The following is a 25752-nucleotide window of genomic DNA, read 5'->3' as shown; positions in this document are numbered from 1 at the left end:
CCAATCTATTTTTCAACTCCATAGCATAGTTTTACATTCTCCATAGCAGGGTATAAGAGCTCTGTTTGCTCCAATTCCTCGTTAACTGTTGGTATGGCTTATCTTTTTACTTTAATAATTCTATTTGGTGGGTTTGTATTTCACTTACTTATTGTATATTCGTCTTTTTTTTTTTTTGCTAGCTGCTTGGCTTGTGAGATCTTACTTCCTGATCAGGGATTGAGCCTATGCGCCCTACAGAGGAAGCTTGGACCGCCAGGCAAGTCCCTCACATGCCTTTTTTTGTGAGATTTCTGTTCAAAAATTTTGCCCAGTTAAAAAACTTAGTTATCTGTATCCTTACTCTAATACATATCTTTGCCTGAGGGATGTGGTACAAATATTTTGTTCCAGTGTGTGGTCTGACCTTTTCTTAATGGTCTTCTTAGAAAAGTTTTAAATTGTGATGAAGTCCAATTTATCAGTTTTTATGATTTATATTTTTTGTTCTACCTGTCGGACACGACAGAGCGACTGAAATGAACTGAACTGAAGGAACTCTTGTCTACCTAAGATCACAAAGATTTTTCTCCTGTCATTTTCTTCTAGAAGTATTAAAGCTTCATGTTTAGGTCTATTACCCATTTTAGCATTTGAGTTAATTTCTGTGTAGAGTGTAAGGTAAATATTCCGCTTTTTCCATGGAAAGATCTAGTTTTTCCAGCATCATTTTTTTTTTTCTAGAAGACTTTCCATTTCCCAATAAGTGCCTTGACACTTTCCTTGGAAATGTTTATAGATTCAGGAAAAGAGTATATTCAAGGTGTATTCCAATAGTTTTTCTGTAACTCTCAGTAGGATAGCAGAATGAAAGTGGGCCAAGCATTAAAGATAATTTATGTGGTTATGAATCTATTTTCATCAAATATAGTTAGCTTTTAAATATTTCTTGATGTTTATTCAAGAATGCATTGAGAATTCTCTTTGATTCTAAAAATGACATAAATAGTAACATTCACATTATGAGAGCAGATACCATCCCACCTACTATTTAAATATTCAGGCTCCCTGGTGAAGAGAAGCCTTTTTCCAGATATTTGGGTTTGGTAATGCTCACAAATTCTAGAATTTTCTTCAAAGGCAATACACCCCGAAGTGACACAAAATGAAAAACAGCTCTCAATTTTACTCAAAAATCCAGATCTGTAGTATTAATAAACTCACCATAATTTAACTTTCTATGTTAGGAGTGCCAAAATAAGCTAACATTTAACTGTGTAACAGAGAAAGAAATAGAAAAAGAAAACCCAATGCCTATGAAAACAGACATCTAAATTTTAATGATTTAAAAATAGCCTCTACATACAGTATGGGAAAGAGATTAATAGATTGAACATTTTGGTTTTGAAAACATGAAATGTCACCTCTCAGCTTAGAACAAGTCATCTCCTAAGAAATAAACATTATACAATGAAATCTACAAGGCCACTTTTTCAAACTCATTGCTAATTTTCAGCAACCCCCTTCCTCCACACACACTTGCTTGTCTTACAGCAATCCGACTTCTTTTGGCAGAATAGAACGTTGAGAACTACAACAGTGGTTGTTCTGAAAAGCACCTCCTGGGTAAGTTTCACTGATTTTTTTTTTAATTTACTCTCGTTTAGATCATATATCCTTCTCTCCTAAATACTTTCCTGTTTCAATAATTTGGTTGTCTAAAACAAGCAATGGAGAAGGCAATGGCAAGCCATTCTAGTACTCTTGCCTGGAAAATCTCATGGACAGGGGAGCCTGGTGGGCTACAGTCCATGGGGTTGCTACTAGTCAGACAAGACTGAGCGACTTCACTTTTACTTTTCACTTTCACACATTGGAGAAGGAAATGGCAACCCACTCCAGTGTTCTTGCCTGGAGAATCCCAGGGATGGCGTAGCCTGGTGGGCTGCCATCTATGGGGTTGCACAGAGTCGGACTGAAATGACTTAGCAGCAGCAGCAAAACAAGCAAGCTTAATTAAGTCAAGGAATATATTGCAAATCAAACACTTTCCAATTGCCTGGAATGGGATCATTAAATACAAACTGGACTGATAAACCATAAATAACTTGCCTCTTGACTTGATATGTGAATACATTTCCCCTTGGGTAGGAAGGGTTTCACCTGCCCCATTATGAATCTGATGGCTTGTGATGTTTTCATGCTGTGCCAACCCCAGCATGTACTGGGGGACAGACTGGAATGGATGCTGTGCTGAGCTGGGGGACAGTGAATGAGCTGTGTACACAGGGTCATTGGTCAGACAGAGCTGTAAAGCCTAGATGGGCTCCAGACAGCTGCTCTGAGCATGGGGTCTGTGTGTGCGCGTTTTAGGGAGGGTACAGGCCACGGCTTCTCTTAAGTGTAAGACGTGGCTGCCAGCTCTAACTTTTAGGTCATTGAGGAACTGGCCAGCTTCCCTCAGGTGCCCAAGGCACCTAAGAAAATGATGAGAGTCAGAAAGGCATCCGCTTACAACTCAGGTGGAACCGTCCTTCTTTTGTGGATGATCATAGTCCGATGTGTCTTTAGGAATTCCTGCTGCAAACAATATGCTTTATTGCCAATCTGAAAATATCCTTTGGAAAATCTCATGGCCAGATCATTCGTAAACGTCGATGATCAAAAAGTCCTGGGGATGGACTTCCTGGGTGGCCCAGTGATTAAAGACTCTGAACTCCCAATGCAGGGGGCATGGGTTCCATCCCTGGTCTGGAAACTAAGATCCCACGTGCCATCTGGTGGGGCCATAAAAGAAAACCTTTGGGGAACATGTGCTCTCTTTTTATTGGGACAGCGTCCTCTCTGTGTTGAAACAACCCAGCCCTAACCGGGACAAGGCCTCAAAACACAGGTGTCTCTCCTCTGGCACCTAATGTGTCAGAGTTTGGGTTAAGATGTATCAATACTTTCTGAAACTTTCTAAGAGGGGTGTTTTTTTTTTTTTTTTTCAACTAGAAGTGAGGCATCTTGCAATAATGTGCCCAAGAGGGCCAATTTTCGAAGGGCTTTCAAAAAGGAAAACAAGGTTAACCCACCTCCTTATGGAAGGTGAACACTTGCAAATACATTGTACTATGTGTCTCAGACTTGGGAATGACAGGCTCGGAACAATCACGAGTATATGTAGAGCAATATTACAACCAGCTGGTAGGTTTTTCTAAAAGGAAAATGCAGCATTGGAGGTGCCTCCTTCCTAAGGTGCTTCTCAACCCATGGTTCTTAATGGAATGTATCAGACAAACGTCTACAAACGAACGTGAACACGTAGTCACACACACATGGACAAGATTCTGTACAGTTTGTGTCTCAGAAGCTTATGTGTGTGCATAAGAACAACACAGGGGGGAAAAAAGCCACACACCCTCCCCCCTGGAGTTCCCTGAATTTCTGAATGCCATCTAACCCATGAAATGTTAAAGTCTTTCACTTTTATACAAAAATATCTACAAAAATAGATAAGATTTACAAAAACCAGAGAGTATTTTCCAGTTTTCCTCAGTAACCCGAGGCAGTGCTCCCTTTCCTGCTCCTGTGCTCAGAACGTGGCCATCTCCAGCAGAGAGCGCTTGAAGAGCTGTGCATTCCTGGACAGGTCGGTCACCTGGTGGACCATCTCCTGCAGGGCAGGGGTACTGGGGTAGTGGAGCGCAGCCGTCTTGGTGGCCAAAACTATAGTTTTGAGCTGCTCACACAGCTGGTTGCTGGAGTTCATCACTTTGTTGCGAACGTCCTGGGCGGCCACCTGCCTGGTCAGCGTGTCTCCGATGAACACCAGTTTGTGGGCGCTGAGGATGACAAACTTGCTGTGGGCCACGAAGATCCTCGGGGGCTGCGCCGAGCTGAGGCAGCTGAAGAGCGCGTCGATGGCGTTGAGCAGGGAGATGTAATGGGTCTCGCACTGGTCATAATAGAAGCATAGGAGCTGCCGGTCCTGTGCGCTCACGCCACTGCTGGTGGTCGGGAGGCTCTGGGACGGCTTCCACTTGGAGATATCGTTCTCCACGGGCTTTGTGATTTCTTGTTCCAGCAGCTGGAACTGACTCAGCTGCAGGGGAGAAAAAAAGCCCGACTTAGTTAAGGACGAGGCGGTGTGTGCCGAAGTGGAAACTAACCAGGGCTTGTAGCTGTAAGGCAGGGATGTTCATGTCAGGTGCTTTTTTAGATGCCAGGCCTTGTCAGGTTGCCTGGCTTCCCTGAGTTGTAAAACGCAGAGGTTGAGAAAGAGGATGCCTAAGGAATCCTCCAGCTCTGACTTCTGCGACTGGACATGATTGGTCTCTTCTGTCCTCAGGCTGGAAGGCAGGGTAGGGTTTCAACCCAGCTCCCTTGGACAGCAAAGAGATCCAACCAGTCAATCCTGAAGGAAATCAACCCTGACTATTCATCGGAAAGACTGATGCTGAAGCGGAAGCTGCAATACTTTGGCCACCTGATGCTAAGAGCCGACTCAATGGACAAGACCCTGATGCTGGGAAAGACTGAAGGCGGGAGGGGAAGGGGGCAACAGAGGGTGAGACGGTTGCAGTCAAATGCTCTACCACTGAGCTATACACCCTGATGAGATGGTTGGATGGCCTACCGACTCAGTGGATATGAGTTTGAGCAAACTCCGGGAGATAGTGAAGGATACGGAAGCCTGGCCTGCTGCAGTCCTTGGAACTGCAAAGTCAGACAAGACTGAGCGACTGAACAACAGTTACCTACGTCTTTACGAAGGTTAAATGAGTTAACATTTGCAAAGTGCTTAGGATAATGTTTGGTATTATGTAGGCTCCAGGTAAATGTTTATTAAACATTGAGTGGTGGCCAGGGAAAAGCAAATGCAGGGATCTCTTTGTCAAGTCAGCCATCAATATTGTTTGCTCCTTCTAGAGCAAAGCCTTGACTTTGTCCCTTTAAGACACTTAAATAAAAGATAATCCATGACCCTTTTCTATTTCTCCTACTCTATCTGTCCAGATTTATAAATATCATTATCCAGCACACAGGGATGGGGCTCTCCAGGTGACTCAATGGTAAAGAATCCACCTGCCAATGCAGGAGATTTGAGTTCAATCCCTGGGTCAGGAAAATTTGCTGGAGAAGGAAATGGCAACCCGCTCTAGTATTCTTGCCTGGAGAATCCCATGGACAGAGGAGCCTGGTGGGTTATAGTCCATGGCGTCACAAAGAGTAGGACATGACTTAGCTACTAAACAAGAAAACAACAAATGCATACAAATACACATGCTCTGTGGAAGAGATCTTCTCTAAAGGGATATGAACACTGATTGGGCTGGTAACACCTAGACCCTCAATGCTGTCTAAAGAAGGGCCCTCACCCCGGTCAGTGTTAACTCTCTCCCTTCTCTCATTGCTCCTAGATGGTGTATTATTTAAAATGCACGATAATAATTTCCAGCTATTGCACCAAGTGTCAGGAGAGACTCTCTTTGGCAGGCAAGGCCTATCCATCACGGGAGTTTAGGAGTCAGTCAATCTTCTGCCCTCAGATAGGGCTGAGTCTGAGCATGGCTAACCTCACCCAGCTTCTCTCCTGAGAAATGCACAGTGAGTTTTCCTTTTTCTTAGACTCTGTTTTCTTCTTGGGAATTACTATGATTCCAACAAGTCCCCTAAAGCCCTGCAGTCTTAACTTGGCCAAACGCCAAAGCAAATATAAAGAGCATGATGCTTCAGCGTAGTTAGCTTATGCTTTTCCAAGTATGTTCATAAATATATCATCTCATTAGATGGAGGGGAGAGGGATTTTCTCATTTTATAGAGAAAGAATTGATGTTTGGGGAGGTTAAGTGACTTGCCTAAGGCCACACAGTTGGTTGGTGAGAAAGCACGGACTGGAACTCGATTTCCTGGGCTCTGTGTGCTGTTTCAGGTAACTGCACACCATTTCAGTTCATCTAAAAAGGCCGAGAAATCCTTGATCCATTTCTCGCTATTTTTAGGCCCTTACATTAGCAATACCCATTATTATTTGCCCCACTCATGCCCAACTTGTGAATGAAACCGCCCTGCCCGAAGCCCTTAGTAAATGGACTTGGATATATTTTGAAAACACTGAATCCTGCCCTCCGACCCTCAGACTGGACCAAGAACAGCCAAGCCATGGGCTTGTGTGGGAGAGAAGGAGACAGACGGACAGAGAGATACGGCTCAGACTCTCTTTTCTAGGGAATTTTATAAACCACAGAAGGCGCTATTAGCTTAGGAAGTCGAGATGAAAACCTATCTACAGAAAAGACTTTTGAGTGGCCATTTATGGGTTCTGTAAAAGTTCCAGGGAAGCCAAATGAGTAGAGAAGCAGAGGAAACTGCCAGAAAACAGAGGCAAAGGAAGTCAATTTAGACAGAAGCAAAGGGAGTACAGAAAGGAGAGGGAATGGACAGTCCTAGCTGGGGTCGCGGAGAGTCAGACATGACTGAGCGACTGAACTGAACTGAACATTACAATGGATGTGAGAGTTGGACTGTGAAGAAAGCTGATCGCCGAAGAATTGATGCTTTTGAACTGTGGTGCTGGAGAAGACTCTTGAGAGTCCCTTGGACTGCAAGGAGATCCAACCAGTCCATCCTAAAGGAGATCAGTCCTGGGTGTTCACTGGAAGGACTGATGCTAAAGCTGAAACTGCAATACTTTGGCCACCTCATATGACGAGTAGACTCACTGGAAAAGACTCTGATGCTGGGAAAGGTTGGGGGCAGGAGGAGAAGGGGACGACAGAGAATGAGATGGCTGGATGGCATCACTGACTCGATGGACATGAGTTTGAGTGAACTCCGGGAGTTGGTGATGGACAGGGAGGCCTGGAGTGCTGTGATTCATGGGGTCGTGGAGAGTCGGACACGACTGAGCGACTGAACTGAACTGAGCTCTTTCAGATGTGGCTATATCTCAATTTTCTGTTCTTGAGTTCTCCCATTAGGGCTTCACTATAAAACCCGTCTGCTTGGGTCAGTTTGAGTGGGTCTTGCTCCTTGAGACCAACTGCCTTAACCCAAACAGTCCTAGTGTGTTAGACGTACAGGCTTGGCCTGGAAAGCTGCTGTCTGAACAGAATGCAGGTACATCCAGCTGGATTATCAAGGCCATAAAACCTTCTTTTTGTTCTTATACCCTATTTATGCTAAGTGTACTGGAATAAAGTGTACCCCTATTTATGCTAAAATCACTATCTTTTGAAGTCATACCTTTCTTATTAAATGGGAAGTCTTTTCAACACTAAATAGTTTTTGTTCCGATTGAACGTACCTGATGATGTTCCAGCTGCATCTTATTCTGTTTGATGATATTTTCTTTTTCCAAGAGCTCTTTCTGTTGCCTCTCGAACTCCTCCTTACCCTATTATTTTTCAACATAAAGAAAACATTACATCACCACTATGATTCACTTATGCTAACAGCTTCATCGACAAACATGCAAATAATCTACTTTCCACTGCTTTGGAAACTTCCTGCATGCATAGTTAGGCCCTGTGAACCCCAGCTCTCATCTGGACTTCCAGAGTCACTGTGTAGATCAGAAGTGAAAACTAAGTTTCATTTCCATATAGGGCACCATGCTCTCCGCTCCACTTTACCATTTTTATAGGACTATCCATGACCCCACTCCCCCCTACTTCCATAAGCAGTATTTTTTCTCAGGGTTCTTTTCTAATAGATTATTTGCAAACCCATAAACCTCCTGCTCAGTTGCTTCAGTCGTGTCTGACTCTCTGTGACCCTATGGACTGCAGCCCACCAGGCTCCTCTGTCCATGGGAATCTCAAGGCATGAATACTGGAGTGGGTTGCCATACGCTCCTCCAAGGGATCTTCCCAATCCAGGGATCGAACCTGCATCTCTTATGTCTCCTGCATTGGCAGGCAGGTTCTTTACCACTAGTGCCACCTGGAAAGTCCCAAAGTGAAAGTGTTAGTAGCTCAGTTGACCCCATGGACTGTAGCCCGCCAGGCTCCTCTGTCCATGGAATTCTCCAGGCAAGAATACTGGAGTGGGTGGCCATTCCCTTCTTCAGGGAATCTTCCCCACCCAGGGGTAGAACCCAGGTCTCTCGCACTGCAGGCAGATTGTTTACCTTCTCAGCCACCAGGGAAGCCCCTGCAGGTCTAAATGTGGGCCACAATACATTTCTACTCTCTTCAAATTATCTGCAGCTCTACACCAAATTAGTATGTTCCAAAACGCAGAGTTGGTCAACCAGCCGGGTAAATGGCTTTTGTTGTTGTTTGTTATCTTTTGGCCCAGCCACGTGACATGTGGGATCTTAATTCCCTGACCAGAGAGAGAGACTTAACCCCTGGGACTGCCAGGGAAGTCCCCCGGGGAGATGTTTAATGCCTCCATCTACTCTTTCTCCACACTGCTCTTCAGCACGTGTGACTCTGCCCTCTCCTCCCCCAGCTGCACACAAGGGAGCGGTGTTCAATAATCCTCGGACAATCCATGACTGTCAGTCAAATGAAAAGAATGGCGGAATGAGATAGTAAGCCAAATTCTAAATAACGGATCTTGTAGAATGTTTTAATTCCCCAAAGGGAAAGGGCAAGCTGTCATGATCCTGGGTCAGTCTGGTAGAACTGTCACTTGTAGGAGGCAGATTGTGACGGCCTGATTTCCCATAAGCAGGTTAACTTCTAGATCAATTGGCAAATGCCCAGTGGTCTTCAAAGTAAGACTACGGTGGGGTTAAGTTTCTCTGTGAGTAATTACACACACACACACACACACACACACACAGAATACAGAGCTGAAGTGAACTTAGAAAATTTTCTAGTGCAGAGGTTTTAAAATCTTTTTTGCTAAAATAGTGAAGCACCCCCTCCTACTTTTTTCTTCAAATTAAACATCCTGCAGAATCATATCATGAAATGTGAATACAAGTGGAGCTGTCCTGACTATTCAAGGGCCCACTGCCCTACTTGGGGCTTCCCTGGTGGCTCAGTGGTAAAGAATCTGCCTTCCTTGCAAGAGCCACAGAAGACTTGGGTTCGATCTCTGCATTGGGAAGATCCTGTGGAGAAGGGCATGGCAACCCACTCCAGTATTCTTGCCTGGAGAATCCCATGGACAGAGGAGGCTGGCGGGAGACAGTCCATGGGGTTGCAGAGAGTTGGACATGACTGAAGCGACTCAGCACTATCCTATTTGTGTGTGTGTGTGGTGGGGGGGGGCAGTCTCTTCCTGCTTGCCTGAGGCATATCAATCAGATCTAATTCAACTCGGTGCTTCATTCATTTTGCAAATGAGGAAGTCGGGTGAGGTTACATACGCTGGTGACACGGTGTCCCGGAAAAGTCTAGAGGACTCTGGACCCTCAGACCAGCGTTCTTCCTACTGGACAACCCTGCCTCTAGCGTGCGAACCACTAGCCGTGTTCCTGAGCCTTTCATCATGGTCTCCAGTCCAGCGGGCTGGCCTCCCTCTTACAGGTGTGGGCCCCAGGTCCCGCCTGTGGTTCTCCGGGTTAGGGGTCTGACGGGTGTGGGCCTCAGGCCCTGCCCAGGCTCTCCGGGTTAGGGGTCTGATAGGTGTGGGCCCCAGGCCCTGCCTGTGACTATGGGGCGTTAGGGGTCTGACAGGTGTGGGCCCCAGGTCCCTGCCCAGGCTCTCCGGGTTAGGGGTCTGACGGGATGGGCCCAGGCCCCGCTGTGACTATGGCCGTCAGGGGTCTGGGGTCTTCACCTGCAGGTGGACATAGTCATAGTCATCCATCCAGCTCCTCTCAGAGCCGTCACTGCTGCTGCCGTCAGGGGGCTGCTCCTTGCCCAGGCTGGCGGGCCGTGGCGTGTTGAGGGCGGAGGCCTTGTGATCCCCGGGGCGCAGCAGCTGCCCCGGGGAGCCGGCGGGCGGGGACTCAGCGGGGTTCGTGATGCTCTCCGGTCCGCCCTTCCCGGGGCCGGGTCTGAAGAGAGCCTCAGCGTTGGCGCTGATGGTCGTGCTGAGCTGCTTGGCGTCGTCCGGCACGGTCTTGGCCACCATCATGAAGCGGTCCAGGCTGTCCCACTTGTTGTGGGGCTTGTGGACGGCCAGCACGTTCAGGGACCAGCCGCACTCGCTCAGCTCGTGGCTGGTCTGGCCCAGGATCTGGTGGGAGTCCTCCAGCCTCTGGAGCTCGCGCTTCACCTTGTGGTGGAGGACGAGCTCGGGGAGGCCGGCGGCGTTTGCCGCGGCGCCCTGCGCGAAGTGCAGGTAGTCCCTGAGGGCCAGCTCCACCCTGTCCACGGCGGCGCGGACCCCGTTGACGTGCCGCTCCATGTAGCCGTAGCTCCGCCAGTCGGTGGTGACCAGCGCCATCAGGCTGGACACGGCCCCGTCCAGGGCTTGCTGCAGCCGGAGCAGCCGCTCGAGGGCCGCGTCAGGGTCCAGGAAGAGCCTTCTGTCCTGCGCCGGGGAGGTGGACAGCGAGGACTCCTTGGAGGTGGTGGAGGACGTGGACATGGTGCTCCGCGTGCTGCCCGTGCTGGAGAAGGACAGCCGGTTGATGCCGTCCACCACGTCCGCGGGGCCCTTGGCTTCCGACGGCTGGTGCAGCGGCACGTCGTACACCCCGTCCCTCTCTTCCGGGCTGGCCTTCTCGCTGGTCTCTGCTGGCGCTTCCAGAAACTGGACACCCCGGGGGATGTCGTAGGCATCGTTGTTCTGGGAGCCCACGGGTGGGCCCGGCTGGGTCAGGGACGCGCCCCCGTGTCTCCGCGGGGCCAGCTCGGCAGCTCCGGGGGCGTCGCCGTTGTACTTGGGATGCAGGTCCTTCCCCAGGGGCTTGGCGCCCGTCGGGGGTATGTCATAGACGCCCTCGGGCCTGCCCGCTTGTCTCATCGGAGGCGGGAAGTCGTACTCTTTCTCCCGGAGCCCGGCCTCATCTCTGTAGCCGGAGGGTGGAGTGGAGTATCCCTGAGAAGCAAGCAGACAAGGACGCTGTTATCTGCTGAGCTGGTCTAAGCGGCGGTGCAGAAACCGCGTGGTGCGTCCCCACGAGGGCCAGCGGTCCTCCCGGGTGCCGCCCCCTCCCGCTCCGCCACGCACTAGGTGTCTCCCGAGGCTGCGCAGGGCTCTTGCCCCCACCGTCTGTCGAGGGCGCCCTCCCCTGGACGCCCCGCTGCCCTGTGTGTGGACCCTCCTGCCTCAGCTGCTCTCGGGGTTCCTGGCCCATGTGTCAGGAGACCAGAGGTCTCCCCCGCCCCGGACCTGCCAGCGGGGTGATGCTCAATCAGCTGCTGAAAGGTTCTGAGAGACAGTTCCCTCTTACTTGGAATCAGGATAACTACTTCCTATGCCAGCATAGCCCGCAGGGACTCCAAACCTGTGTGCCTGTACACAGTCTGAGTCAGCTGTGACATCCTGTATAAACAAGAGCCATGTGACATACGGGCTTCCCTTGTCGCTCAGTCAATAAAGAACCTGCCTGCGGTGCTGGAGACCTGGGTTCGATCCCTGGGTTGGGAAGACCCCCTGGAGGAGGGCATGACAATCCACTCCAGTATTCCTGCCTGGAGAATCCCACGGACAGAGAAGCCTGGCGGGCTACAGTCCATGGCATCCAAAAGTCAGACACGTCTGGGCAACTACACCATCACCACAGGACATATATGAGTTGCTTGCCAAGCAGAATCGATTGCTTTTGCTTCCTACTGGCTCGGCTTATTGACTGCCCCATTTCCTTAAGGGGAGGGAGGTTAAATATGGAATCCCTACAATCATCTTTGTCTTCTCTTCTTCCCCCCGGCTCCCCCCCCCCCCCCAGTACTTGCTCACAAACACATTTTTCCTCTTTGGATTATCGCAGTGTGTGCACGCTCACACACACACACACACACACACACGTGTGCACACTGTTGGCAGCTTCTGCAGTAGCTCACTTACCCCTTTGCTAGGAGGGATGTCATAGACCCCTTGAGGCTTTACTTCTCCCACTGGGACAGAAAACACGGGGCCCTTCACAGAGGACGGCGGGATGTCGTACACCTGGGGAGAAACACTGAGTTACCCGGCTTGGAGACACTGTCACTTTTATGTGTTTTTTTTTTTTTTTTATTTAAGTTACACATCTCTTTTCGCCCGTGCTGAGGCTTTCTTGCTGTGCGGGCTTTTCTCTAGTGATGGTGCGAGGAGGCTGCTCTCTAGTTGTGGTGCGGGGGCTTCGCGTTTTGGGGGCTTTTCCTGTTGCAGAGCCCCGGCTCGAGAGCACAGGCTCAGTTGTGGCTCACGGGCTGAGCTGCTCTGTGGCACGTGGGATCTTCTGGGACCGGGGATCGAACCCATGTCTCCTGCACTGGCAGGTGGTTTCTTTATGACTGAGCAACCAAGAAAAGTCCTACTTTTTATTTTGTTATGTACTAAGCTTTTAATGATGGACGTGTTTACCAGGTTATGTATTCCCTTGCTCTTTGGCTGAATTCTATGTAATAAAAATGGATGGAATTTTTCAATTTTGGGTTCTTTGACTTAGATTGAATATAAAAATGATCTTAGGCGAATAAAATCTGCACTGTGTGTACTTTATTATTTTTTTAATTAATTTAATGGTTTGTGGCTGCACCGCACAGCATGAGGGGATCTTGGTTCCCTGAGCAGGGATCCAATCTGTGCCCCCTAACCTTCGGATCTCCAGGGAATTAGGGTAAATCCAGAAAACAAGTAATACTGGCCCCTGTATAAACAACATAAATAAAGCCTCACGTGAAATGTGCAGATTTTGTGAACTTCCCTTTCCTCTGGAGCCCAGAAGGAAAGCTGCCCCAAGGAGATGCCTCTCCCCAGCGATGACCACGTTCTCCATACTCACCCCGTGAGCCGTCTGGAAAGGAGGGACGTCGTAGACGTCCTTTTGGTATCTGGTCGGGTACTCGTACACATAGCCGTGGCTTGTCCTCACGGGCGTGATCACCTGTGGATGGGAAGACACGAGTAAACGTCCAAGCCGAGTCCTGAGGGCATCGCCAAGCCTCGTCATCAGACACTCCGCCCATGTCTCTCCCCAACTAGGAAAGAAAAAGGAAGAGGGAGGAGACCAAAGGAAGGAGACGAGGAGACACCAAGCCAGTCAACTTTCAAATCCCTCTTGAACCCCAGTTAAGAACCAGTCCCTGAAATCGCTCTGCCTTCCTTATGGTAATAAAATCACCTCAAAGTTGGTCAGACCAGGTCCTGATTCCCAAGAGCTACTTGAAGGGAGCGTGATCATTCGCTTCAGTTGTGGCCGACTCTTTGTGACCCCTTGGACTGTAGCCCACCAGACTCCTCTGTCCATGGGATTCTCCTGGCAAGAATACTGGAGTCGGTTTCCATTTCCTCCTCCAGAGGATTTTCCTGACCCAGGAATCGAACCTGCATCTCCTGCATTGCAGGCGGATTCTTTGCCCACCTGGGAAACCCCCTTGAAGGGAGAATTGTGTTTAAATTATGAAAGTCCTAGATCAACCCTCTGGAGCATAGCATAAAGAAAAGAAAAAAAAAGGGGGGGGGGCGCTCTGAAACCATTTGTAAAGTGAATAACGTAAATAGAGTTGAGCCACTTAAAATTCCTCTCATACCTTCCCCAGGAAGCCTCTTCATCTGACGTGATTATGATTATAACTAAAATTCCATAGGCCATGAATTCCATAGGTTTATGAAGCTAAAGCTTGCATAGCGTCCTGAGAAGCCTCCAGGAGCTTTCATGCTAAAGAATGAAATGCATGAAATATTGAGTCCTGGAGCCGACCAGAAAGAGAATTCGGGTCTAATCATTTTCCCATTTCCACCAGGGAAGCAAACGTCCAGACAGTGCCCACGACCAAGTGATGTCAGATGTCAGATGTCAGACACACTCACTGCAGCCCAGCATCTGGAATTGTCAATGAAACAAACCTCACCCGCCAGGCTCGTATTTTCATATCTACACGCCCCACTGTGTCCTAAGCACGGGTAGAGAAATGACTGGAACTTAAACTCCTTTGAAAATATATTTAATCCCCCCCAGAGCTTCTAAATGACCAGGGTCTTGTGTCTGCCTCAGCCCTGTGGGCCGACGTGCTAACAGTACCCAGCTCAGGATTGCCCGTGACATTTGTGAGAACAGACACCGCAGATTAGGAAGAGCTGGTTGTTCCCTGAGAAACCATCATCTTTTATCCTTTCTCTAATGTGAAAACTGGCGTCAGGCTGCCTATGAAAGTATGCGAAAAATGCTCATATCCGTCTCAGGTGGAACTCAGCCAAAAGCGCTGGTGCCCTTCTCCCTGGGGGCTCTAAATGCCTGGCTTCAATTTGCTTTTTAAATCCCTGGTGTTTGTAGCTGATTATGTCTTGCAAGGAAGGTAAAAGAGATTAGTATGCAGCCACCAGCCCAGCCCCTCTCTCCACTGCCTTGGGTTTAAAAAAGGAGTCTCTTGCTTTAAGGTTTGTTGGCACAGAGCATACAGAACCCGTTTCACAAAGTGGCTACTGTATCGTGCAGAGCAAGTCTTCCTTTTTAAAGCAGGATGCTGGTCGCTCAAGAAAGATACACTGTGTTCCCCATGCCCTTAGATGATTTTTTTTTCGTTCACTCACTGTTGTCCAGGAGAGACATGAAGTACCTCCTCTTCCTCTATCTCATCAGCTCCTCTATTTATAGTTCTGTTTTGGCTCTTTAATAGAACCTACTTTTGTTCAGTCTACAAGCTTCTAAGAGTGGATTCTATCCAAGGCTGCCAAGTTAGTAATAATGCTGATGGAAAATCAAGGCTGGTCATGCTGAAGGCCAGCCGAAGGGTTTCATCTTTAGTTTGAAAAAGGGAGGGGGGCTGGGAGATAGATGGGGTGGTGCTGATATCTGAAAATAACCCTTGGTACATGTAAACAGGAGGCGCTGTCTCAGGAAGGCGGTTCCCCGCCGAGGCTCTGCTTTGCCTGTGTGGATGGTCCCTGGCAGAGAGCATCTGAGCTCCCCAGTATTTAACACCTCACTTCCTGACAAATGTCACTGAACTCCTGCGTGTTCCCTCTTTCTCATTTAGAGGATGCCTGTGGTCATCTTTTTTTTTTAAACTTTGCATTCCAAACCAGTCATTTTCCTTGTTTATGCATTAAAAGAAACAGATGGTGAAAACCACAGGGGGTAAAAGCCAACAAAATACAGCCTCCCTGGACGTGACCATCCAATTCACGTCGGTTTTCAAATGGCATGGAGAGGGGACCCAGGCCGTACATCTGGTCAGACGCGGGCGGGGCATAGCGCGGGGTCCCCTGTGCTGCCTGGGAGGATGAGGAGCTGGACACCTTCCCCTTCTGGACGTCGCCTCCTCCCCCCACTGCTTGGGTCACTTTCATGCCAATTGCGTGTTCTCTCCTCAGAGCAAAGTGCTGACTGTTCTGTACCTTACAAAGTATCCAGTTTTGTGGTTTTAAAGGCCAGTTTCTTTCTGCTTGACAAAGTCCACAAAAACCTGTCTCCTCTCCCACGATCACTGAATCTCAGCCTACGAGGAACACCAAGGTCTGGCTCAGGGGAACCTACATTTGGGGCGAAATCTCCTGGGCGTTTGCATGGCAGGCAAGGCACGGATGCCACTGCTCCACACAGAGGGTGTCTTAAAAACTAATTTTCTCAATGAAACCAGGTCAGGCTTTTCATTTCCTTTCTCCCTCCGTTTGTTTTCCTTTCCTGCATTCCTTTCGTTCTGCGAACTTATTTATAGTTACAAGGGCTTAAGGTCTTAGGAATTAGCAAAGTGACCTCTTAATTCCTTAGTGATGCCACAAAGAGGGGTCAAACTGTGGGCTTCCCGGGGCTCTGTGACCAGCTGCACCTGAAACTGTCTTCTGGTTCATCTGCAGAGAGTTTTCTGTCCCGGCGAGAAATCCACCCTTCCTGGGATGTTTGTATACCTGTCATTCGTGTCAACTAATGGAAGAGTCTGAAGGTGGATCTCTGAGAAGAGCTATGGAGCAAAGGGCAGACTGTAGGTAGACATGGAGAAAGGAGACACTCCATTGAATAAATCTCTGAGGCTGGATCCCAGCAGGGGAGGATCAAAAATTTGGGAACCGGGGTTATCTTAACTCACTACTAATTTTTTCTTTGCAGATTTTTAAAAATTTATTGGAAGACGATTGCTTTTCAGTGTTGTGTTGCTTACCATATGACCCAGCAATCTCACTACTGGGGATACACTCTGAGAAGACCGTAACTGAAAAAGACACATGTACCCCAATGTTCATTGCAGCACAGGGCATGGAACCAACCTAGACGTCCATCAACAGATGAATGGATAAAGAAGCTATGGTACATATATACAATGGACTATTACTCAGCCATAAAAAGGAATGCATCTGAGTCAGTTCTGGTGAGGTGGATGAATCTAGAGCCTGTTACCCAGAGTGAAGTAAGGCAGAAAGAGAAAAACAAATATGTATATTAACATACATATAATGAAATCTACTAATTCTGCTTGTAGAAGAAGCAAGAGAATGCTCAGGGCTTACCCTGTCCCATACTTTAGTTCGTGTCATTTTGTGCTTCAGATTCTGGGCAGCATGAGCTCTTTAGAGATGCTATTAAGACTTCCATGTCTCATAATTTTGACACCCGTGCATGCTGAAATTTGAAAGATGGTGTGTCTGTGTCTAGGGTGGCATTGAGGGCTAGGGGACACTGAAAACCACCAGGTGTGAGAGTCACTGGCCTGGGACGGAGCCCTGGGTCTGTCACCCGTGTCTCTACATTCCGTTGGCCTGAGTTTGCACCTGTAGCAGGGCCCAGACCTGATGCTAAGCTGCCTGTGTGCTGAGCAGGTCTGGGGAAGGGAGAGACAAGCTGAGATCCTGTGCTGCGAGCACAGAATTCCTCCCCTTCTGAGAGGTGGCAGCCAGTCCTCAGCTCCAGCCAACTGCCATCTTAAAAAAATACTCCGTGTTGCCAGATCTTTCCAATTTTCATGAGAAGCCAGAAATCTGGGTTTGTACGTGATATCTGATTTTCAAAATTGGCTCAACTATTTCAAACAGCATCTTGGCCCACGACACACGTCTCTGGCCCCCAGGTGCCAGTCCTGACTTTCATCTGTGTTTTCTTCCTCCCCCAGCCCCTCAGTCTGAGGGCAGAACCCGAAAGCTCTTCACCAGGTCTGTGCTTTGGTGGAAGCACTCCATTCTTCGCAGGCACCCTGTGCGCTGCGCCTCTGGGCTTTCACTCATGCCGTGTCTTTGTACAAGATGCTCGACTTTCTTTCCTCCTATGCAAATTTTATTCAATTTCTGGGGCCAACCTGAGTGCCCCTCTCCCACAGAGCCCTTCCCAGACAGATACATCTCCCTCCTTGGAACTGACTGTGTGCGCATACATCTCTAACAGAGCTTATCCCTGAGGTTTGACTGTTTCAGACTATCTCATCTCTTTTCTTCTCATTGTGGACACAGAGGCAGGGCCGAGAAAGTGCCTTGAACACAGCAGATCTTGGATAAACATACGGGCTGAATATAGCTTCCCTCATAGCTCAGTCGGTAAAGAATCTGCCTGCAATGCTGGAGACCTGGGTTTGATTCCTGGGTTGGGAAGATCCCCTGGAGAAGGAAATGGCAATCCACTCCAGTATTCTTGCCTGGGAAATCCAATGGGACAGAGCAGCCTGGTGGGCTACAGTCCATGGGGTTGCAAGAGTCGGATGCAACGTAGCGACTAAACCACCACCACCATGGACTGAATATAGTAACGAACTAAAGAAAACTCAAAACTCGAGACTTTCCTTACGCAAAGGGATGTGCCTCTGCAGAGGGGAATTACAGAGGATGAGGCTGGTTTCCAGTTAGGTCTGCTCTAGGATGCGTGGATGCGTGGGGCCCGTGGGAGGAGGGGCATGTCTTGTCGGTCATGCAGGGCAGTGCTGTGCAAGTGGGGTGGCCAGCAAAGCAGGGGAGTCTTGCGTAGAGGCGAGAAATCAGAAGCCATGGAAGAATTTTATCACCTGCACCACTCTTTGGTGCAAACCACAACTGGATGGCGGCCACGAAGGGCCACTAGGTGGTTTCCTTTTCCCCAAAAGAAAATCTAGAGCCTGCATGTGACCCAAACACCTGCATTCTTCTCAGCAGCAAGCCAGAAACATATGGGGGAGTTTTGCAAAAAGAAATGAAAACAAACTCTGCTTTTTGCCTTCACATCAGAAAGAAGATACAGTAAAAAGGAACAGGGGTCACGCTTTCTCTAGTTCTGAAAATAGGGGACAGGCCCATGTCACAGGAAACCTCGGACCGAAGGCCAAGGTCACACTGGGTCTCTGGCTCATTGAAAGGATTAGGTCTGATGAGGGGAGTGATTGAGATCATAGGCTGGACCCAGCAGAGCTGCGTGTGGACCCTGGTTATACCGCTTAGTGGCCATGAGGACATGGCCAAGGTATTTGCCCATTCTAAGCCTGTTCCTCACTGCTCTTTAGTCGCTAAATCGTGTCTGACTCTTTTGTGACCCCGTGGACTGTAGCCCGCCAGGCTTCTCTGTCCATAGGATTTCCCATGTAAGAATATTGGAGTGGGTTGCCATTTCCTTCTCCAGGGGATCTTCCTGACTCAGGGATTGAACCCACGTCTCCTGCATTGCAGGCAGATTCTTTACCACCTGAGCCACCAGGGAAGCTTGCTTCCTCATTAGTAACACATAAATGATAATACTTATAGGCTATTAAGAGTATTAAGTGACATCAAGTACATAGGGTACCTGGCATAGCATAAAATTGTAAGCCTCAGCTATCTTTATCATAATCGTTACCTAGGTTATGCAGATTTTACTTTTGGACTTAAACTGGGCACTAGGTAATTCGATCAACCATCCTAATGAAGACAGCTTTAAAAAAGTGAGAAGATAACATGAAAAATCCTCTTGAGGTTACCAAAAGTTAAAAGATAGTAAAGAATTACCAAGTCAAAATAGAAAAGTGGAGAAGGGGCAACTTCCCTGGTGGTCTAGTGGTTTAGAATCTGCCTGGCAATGCCAGGGGTGCAGGTTTGATCCCTGGTTGGGGAACTAAGATCCTACATGCTGTGGAGCCACTGAGCCTGCCTGCCACAGTGAAAAGGTCCCACAAGACGTGATGGAGATTTCGTGTGCCACAACTAAGATCTGGTGCAGCCAAATAAATTTTAAAAAGAAGAAGAAAAGGAAAATGGAAAAGAAATTCACAAAGAGAAACCTGAATTTTGAGGTTGCTTTCTTCTGGGCATTTGCTGACCTAAAACAGGTATGAGAGGCTACATTGTATTTTTTCAGCTTCTATGGGTGAGGGGACTTGAGGTAGAAACCATGAAAACCATCCCCCAGTTTGGGTTGGGACCTTAATGGCTGCATGGGAAAGTAAGGATTAACTGGAAGAGAACCTACCCTTGTACAGACCTGAGCTAGGTTTTAAGTCATCACAGTGGGCAAGAACATCTCAAAGCCTGAAATGAGATTTATGTGCGCTTGGGAGGCTGGCAGAGAGAACTGAAATCCTCTCTGAAAGTACAGAACGTCTTTATAGGCCTTCGATTATTTCTACCAATATTTAAAAAAGCACAATGTCCAACACACAAAGATAACCAGGAATGCAGGAGATAGGGCAAGAGAAACAAGAACAGAACTGCCAATCCCTGCTTCCTTCCTAATAGGATGAGGATGTCTGATCACAAGTCTCAAAGCCACTTGCTTTCAAAATGTTACATGACTAACCAATAGGAGAAAACCAAATTTAATCATCCTAAAATCTAAGTCATGTAGAAAGACACTGACCTTCGCAAATGCATAAAGTGTTCCCAAAGGCGTCTATGAGGCAATGGAAATTTCAAACTAAAGCTGCTGCTGCTGCTAAGTCACTTCAGTCGTGTCCGACTCTGTGTGACCCCATAGACGGAAGCCCACCAGGCTCCCCCGTCCCTGGGATTCTCCAGGCAAGAACACTGGAGCGGGTTGCCATTTCCTACTCCAATGTGTGAAAGTGAAAAGTGAAAGTGAAGTCGCTCAGTCGTGTCCGACCCTTAGCAACCCCACGGACTGCAGCCTACCCGGCTCCTCCATCCATGGGATTTTCCAGGCAAGAGTACTGGAGTGGGGTGCCATTGCTAAAGCAGGACGTGACAAAAGACTTTGGCCCTGGTGATCACGAGCGGATTTACTTGGATTACTGTTTTACTTTGGTTTTATCAGTGTTGCCATTGGCACAGTTATCACCACAACAGCACAAGACACACAGTAGGAAACCCCAGGAGAAAGCGTGCTTTGTAATCTGAGAGATACAGAGATTTATCCAAGAGAAAGACAGCAAAGAACCTAATCCAAGAGACTATTGAGTTTCTCCTCGGTGGATTTCTTTTCAGTGGGCTGGGTTTGTCAAGAGGCTCTCACGGAGAAGTGGGGCGCATATGCACGAGGGATGTTTAGAAGCAAAACCCTTCCTTTCCAGACAACTTCTGTTCACAGGGCATCACTTGGACCAAGGTCTCAGCGAGTCTCCTTGGAGGCACTGCTTCCCGTGGACATCCACTGAACCTTCTTAAAGCAGAGCTGGTGGGTGCTGGGGAAGGGGCGCAGCAGAGCAGAGGCCCTGCGGTTAGCAGAGCTTCAGCAAGACGCTGCCCATTCAGGGGGCACCGAGAAAAGTGGGGAGGGAGCCGGCTGCGGTGCCAATGAAGGCAGATCCTGCCGGCCCTAAACCCGGTGAAAGCCCATTAATAGGGTCCCAGGCCCCCTCACGTTCTGCACTGCCTTGCCCCGGCCCTACGGCTCATGTCCCCACCAACTCACACTGCTGTCTTGACTCTTTCCCTCCTTCCACGCTCCCAGCAACCGGAAGGAGGAACAAAAACAGGAAAAAGGATGCAGAAAAGTCCTCCTGTTTGAGAGAAAGCACTGGGTGGAGTGTGTGAGAGCCCAGGCCGGGATGCGCAGGAGAGCAAGGAACTTCAGCGCCATCGGTCCTTTTCTTGTAGCTTTTATTAACCTTTTTTTTGATGTGGACCATTTAAAAACTAATTAAAAATTTGTTTATTTTTGGCTGTGCTGAGTGTTTGCTGCTTCATGCAGGCTTTTCTGTAGTTGGGGAGGGCAGGGGCGGCTGTCTAGTGCGAAGGCTTCTTTCTCATTTTAGTGGCTTCTCTTGTGCAGCGAGGGCTCAGGGGCGTGCAGTGCAGGCTTTAGTAACTGCAGCACGTGGGCTCACGAGTGGCGGCTCCCGGGCTCAACAGCTGTGTTGCCCCGGCTTAGTTGCTCTGCGGCATGTGGGATCTTCCCGGACCAGGGATCGAACCCACGTCTCTTGCATTGGCAGGCGGATCCTTCACCACTGAGCCACCAGGGAAGCCCTGATGTGGACCATTTGTTTGTTGGATTTGTGACAGTGTTGCTTCTGTTTTATGTGTTTTCAGCCACGAGGCATGTGGGATCTTAGCTTCTCCGCCAGGGACCAGACCCACACGCCCTGTGCTGGAAGGTGAAGTCTTATAACCACTGGATTGGCTCCAGGGAAGCCCCCCTAATGTTTCCTAAATGTTATTGCTATTATTATTCTTGGTTCTACAGCTGATATATGTATGTATCAAACATTACAATATTGCAAAAATAGGATTTTTTTAAAGTTTTAACAAAATTTTAAAAAAATAATAAGGAGTTCTACTTGGAGGGGGTAGGAAGGAGTCTTCTGTAACTGAATCTCTGTGTTCCATGATTTAATTCCGTGTCCCTCTCGACAATCCAAAGCAACATCAATGGTCTAAATTCCACAGTCCTTTGCTTCTGATGGCCAGGTAACACTTCCCCGGTGGCACCAGTGGTAAAGAACCCGCCTGCCAATGCAGGAGACGTAAGAGATGTGGGTTTGATCCCTGGGTCGGGAAGATCCCCTGGAGGAGGGCGTGGCAACCCACTCCAGTATTCTTTCCTGGAGAATCCCATGGACAGAAGAGCCTGGGGGGCTTCAGTCCATAGGTTTGCAAAGAGTCAGACATGAATGAAACGACTTAACACGCACAAGGCCTCAGTAATGGACCAGTGGAGCGGGCCCTTGAAACCAGCAGAGAGGAATGTGTGTGATCAGCTCCTGGTGCTCTGCCCCAAGGCCTCGTCAAGAACTGGGCGACTCAGGTGGTGCTCAGGAGATGTAATGGGTAACGGACGAGAAGTGAGAAAGTGCCATAGTGGCCACAGCACATAATCATCACCTTGACACAGCACCAAAGGTCATCTGAATGCAAAAGCAGGCCTCACTGATTAGCAGTCATCTTTCTGCATTGTCCTAGATGTGTGTGGAAAGTAAAATTAGATGGCTTCCTGTCTATCTTTAATCCCTTGACACCGTGTTTTATTTATACTGTCTCTGGGACTTGTGCATTAACAAGGGTATTTCGATTTCAAAAACTGCCTGTTGGAAAGGACTTACTTTACCTAAATGTCCTTAAAAAGCATTAACAGAGCCACCACAGTATTTATTCCATCTTATAATAACCTCTTTGTCTTAAAGCCCATGGACGGTATGACCCATTCCCTTTAAAGAAAACTCCAGGAAAAGAAACATCAGTATGATCAGTGCCCGCTCATGACAGCTTGGTTCCCATTTTCAGAAACTGCAAAGTTACAGGGGTTTGTCTGTTTAAAATACAGGATGACTCCTTGCTTTTCTCCGCCTGGAGGAAATGCCACAAGTTGCCTACACTGGATTTATTAATTCTCTATAAATTCTCTCTGCTCAGCTTGGGTGTAGCAGTGAGCTCATTTATTTACTTGCATAGCAACAATATAACGAAAACTGAGTCTGGCCTTAGAAATACACCCTCCTGGCCCATGTCCATGGTTAACCCTTCCTAATGCTTCTCCCGTGTGCATCGAGAGCTCTCCCCTTGTATTTGGGGAGGTGATCGACTTTCCTTTAAGGACATTTGGATGTCTGGTTTTAGGCTAGAATGAAGCCTTTTGCTAGCCACGTGAAAATCACGGCCGGGTCCTTTATCCAAATGAGAAAAACGTCACCGAAACTCAGAGGTGGAACGGCGCTCTTGGGTCCTGCTCCTTTGACATGGCGTTTGGACGGCAGACAACTCTGTGCAAACAGTGGCCCGATTGTTAGACCCCCAGCACGTCTCCCCGCTGCTTTCAGGAAGCGCTTTGTGTAGCAAGTGCTAAAGCAATATTTAGTTATGGGGTGACCAAGTGCCAGAGAGCGGCTAGGAGCATTTAAACGTGAAAAAACATGATGGGAAATGATGGCCGGCTTTTGCAAGTGTTTGCGGTCTTTCTCTGGACGGAGCTGAATACAGCCCATGACAGAGCTGGACACAGCACAGCCTTTCTTTTTTTTTTTTAATATATCCCGAGGCCCGAAATGTTCTTTGCGTGAAAACTATAAAAGGTGAAAGCATGTTGGTTCTTTTCTTGTCCAGATAAATTCAACAAAACACAAAATCTAGATTTCTGACTCAGATTTTTGAGAGAGGTGCTCACAGACTGCCTGAAAGGGATGTGGTGATGGGAAGAGGGAAGGGTGAGAATTTCCACACCCAGACGCCTCTGGGTACCATTTCCTCCTAAATAGGATGAGGGAAGATGCTGCGACTTAACTGGGAGAAAAGGGTGATGGCAGGTGGAGGTGGCTCACATGGTGGATCCTGGCAGCGGATCTTAAAGGCGCTGACCCAGGGCTGCGGCAGGGCTGTTGCTTTGAGAGGCACCAGACCCATCAAGGGCCCCTGACGAGCCCGGAGGATTAAACGGAAAATGGGCAGAACACGAGTCGCAGGGTGACACTCTCTGAGCTCCTGGTAACAAGGCAGGCATGAGATGCTCCTGGGAGTGTTATCTGTATGGGACTGACTCCGCTGCCCCTTGGCTCCCCATCCTGCCCCCACCCCTGTGCTCCTGTCTACTTCTTGCTCTTTAAGACACGGCTCTGCCTTCTAAGGAAGACTGGTTTCCAGATAAGAAGGTGGGTGGGATCCTAAAAGGGTGTAAGAAGGACGTGCCAAAATGGAGGGGTCAACCGAAATTAACATCAACGCTCTGCTGTCTTTTCTTCTTTCTTAAGAATATTAAGGCCAGGTCATGTAATTAAACTTTTCAAGAGACTCTGGGAAAAGAATCAGATGAGGATATCTGGGTCATAAAATTTTAGCTAAGACCATTAAGCGATAACCCAACCCTACTGCCCATCTCACAGCTGAGAGGACTCAAGTTCAGAGGTTATTCAGCTGGGTGATGGCAGGGGTGTGCTCTGCCTCCCCACCCCCGCCCCGCCCCTCCAGGCCATAGAGACTGCAGTGTTCGCAGGCTTCACAGCGAACAAATTAGACATTACCTAACTTCGGGCTTCCCAGGTGGCTCAGCGGTCAAGAATCCGCCTGCCAATGCGGGAAACGTGGGTTTGATCCCTGGGTCTGGAAGATCCCCTGGAGGAGTCAGTATTCTTGTCCGGGAAATCTCCATGGGCAGAGGAGCCTGGTGGGCTACAGTCCATGGGGGTCGCAAGAGTCGGACATGACTTAGCTACTAAACAACAACAGTACCACCACCTCTCTAACTTCACAAATAAATACTCCTAAAAGAAAGTTACTTCCTCATTCGAGAAGCAAAACTTGAGATCTGGGGAGCTTATGTTTTGGGGGTGCCCCTTTCACTGGCAAGCTGGTTCTGGAAGATTTGACTGCATCTGCTTAAATGAATGTATCCACTTGGAGTGATTTAAAGTCATTAGAAAAGACGGTGTTTCCAATGGCAGAGAAAGCCACCATGGCAGTGTTCTCGGTGGTACCAGGGTCTTTACAGCATCCAGATGACCTGCTCAGAGCTTCTGAGGGTCAGCCTACCCTGGAGCAGGAGATCCTGGGTCCTTGACTCCGACTCCCTCAGCCTCCACGCCATGCTCTGGATCCGAGGTGGCAGCCTTTGGAAGTGACTTTCATTCTTTCTGGCCAATAGGATGCTTTGTAGTACCCAGGGCTCTGGTGAGCTGGAATTGCTCAGGAGTGTTTAAATATGCCTCTCACTTTAGGGCTTGGCAGCATCAGCCGTTAGCTAGGATGTGAAAGTCATTAGCTTTAGAGTCGGACAGACGTGGGCTCAAATATGAATCCGACCTCTTCCTAGAACTACGTCTGTCAGCAAGGTCATGTCTCAGGCCTCAGAGCCCGCCCATGGAAAGTGGAGGTGGTGAGGAATGCCTTAGGAGGCCACATGAGATTATGTGTGTAACATCCCTAACGTGCAACCAAGCTCCGAGGGGTCCCCGGGTCACCCCCACTTTAGATCTAAAATCATCTTTAAAACAATAAGTAAGGTTAATTGGTGGTAAATGTGAAAACAAAAATCTGTTCTAAGAAATAGCTGGTTTAAGTGTGCCATACTCTAAGGAAACCAAGTACTATAAAAATGATTCAAATAAACCAGATGGGAGTATGGCGTTGCTGAGGGATTCTTTGTTCCAAAAGTTGATCTACTGTGGGATCCCTTTAAGGGGAGACTCCTTGTGCTCTTCACACATTGCTGGAATCACAACTTTGAAGGAAGACATACCATCCTGAGTCACACCTATGCAGTGAGTCACATTTAGATAGGATCAGCCTGCCTCTCTGTATGGGGGCCTGGACTACAAGGTTTATGGCACAACTATTCAGAACCAAGTGCATTTCTTTTTCTCCTATTTTTTGGCCACCCCTGTGCGGCATGCAGAATTTTAGCTCCCCCACCAGGGATCAAACCTGTGCCCCCTGCAGTGGAAGAGCAGAGTCTTAACCATTGGACTGCCAGGAAAGTCACCCAGATGC

At 48.4% G+C, this 25752-nt stretch overlaps 1 protein-coding gene across 4 annotated transcripts in view; it reads right to left on the bottom strand.

Annotated features, from left to right (window-relative positions):
• Positions 1 to 1296: 1296 nt before the first annotated feature.
• NEDD9 (neural precursor cell expressed, developmentally down-regulated 9) overlaps positions 1297 to 25752 on the bottom strand; it is a 194465-nt gene continuing 170009 nt past the window's right edge. For all 4 annotated transcript variants that reach the window (XM_055405924.2, XM_088831373.1, XM_055405923.2 and 1 more), the window contains 5 exons: positions 12803 to 12904; positions 11881 to 11982; positions 9703 to 10911; positions 7271 to 7360; positions 1297 to 4066 (listed from right to left, as the gene is read on the bottom strand). In XM_055405924.2, the coding sequence (XP_055261899.2) occupies positions 3557 to 4066; positions 7271 to 7360; positions 9703 to 10911; positions 11881 to 11982; positions 12803 to 12904 (2013 nt within the window). In that variant the 3' untranslated portion in view covers positions 1297 to 3556. The remainder of the gene's footprint in view (positions 4067 to 7270; positions 7361 to 9702; positions 10912 to 11880; positions 11983 to 12802; positions 12905 to 25752) is intronic.

This window comes from Moschus berezovskii, chromosome 23 (assembly GCF_049115385.1).
Source record: "Moschus berezovskii isolate FMDL1 chromosome 23, NW_MosBer_1.0, whole genome shotgun sequence".
In the NCBI taxonomy this organism is placed as follows: domain Eukaryota; kingdom Metazoa; phylum Chordata; class Mammalia; order Artiodactyla; family Moschidae; genus Moschus; species Moschus berezovskii.
Note: the sequence above shows the minus strand (reverse complement) of the source record. Positions and strands in the feature narration are given on the sequence as shown.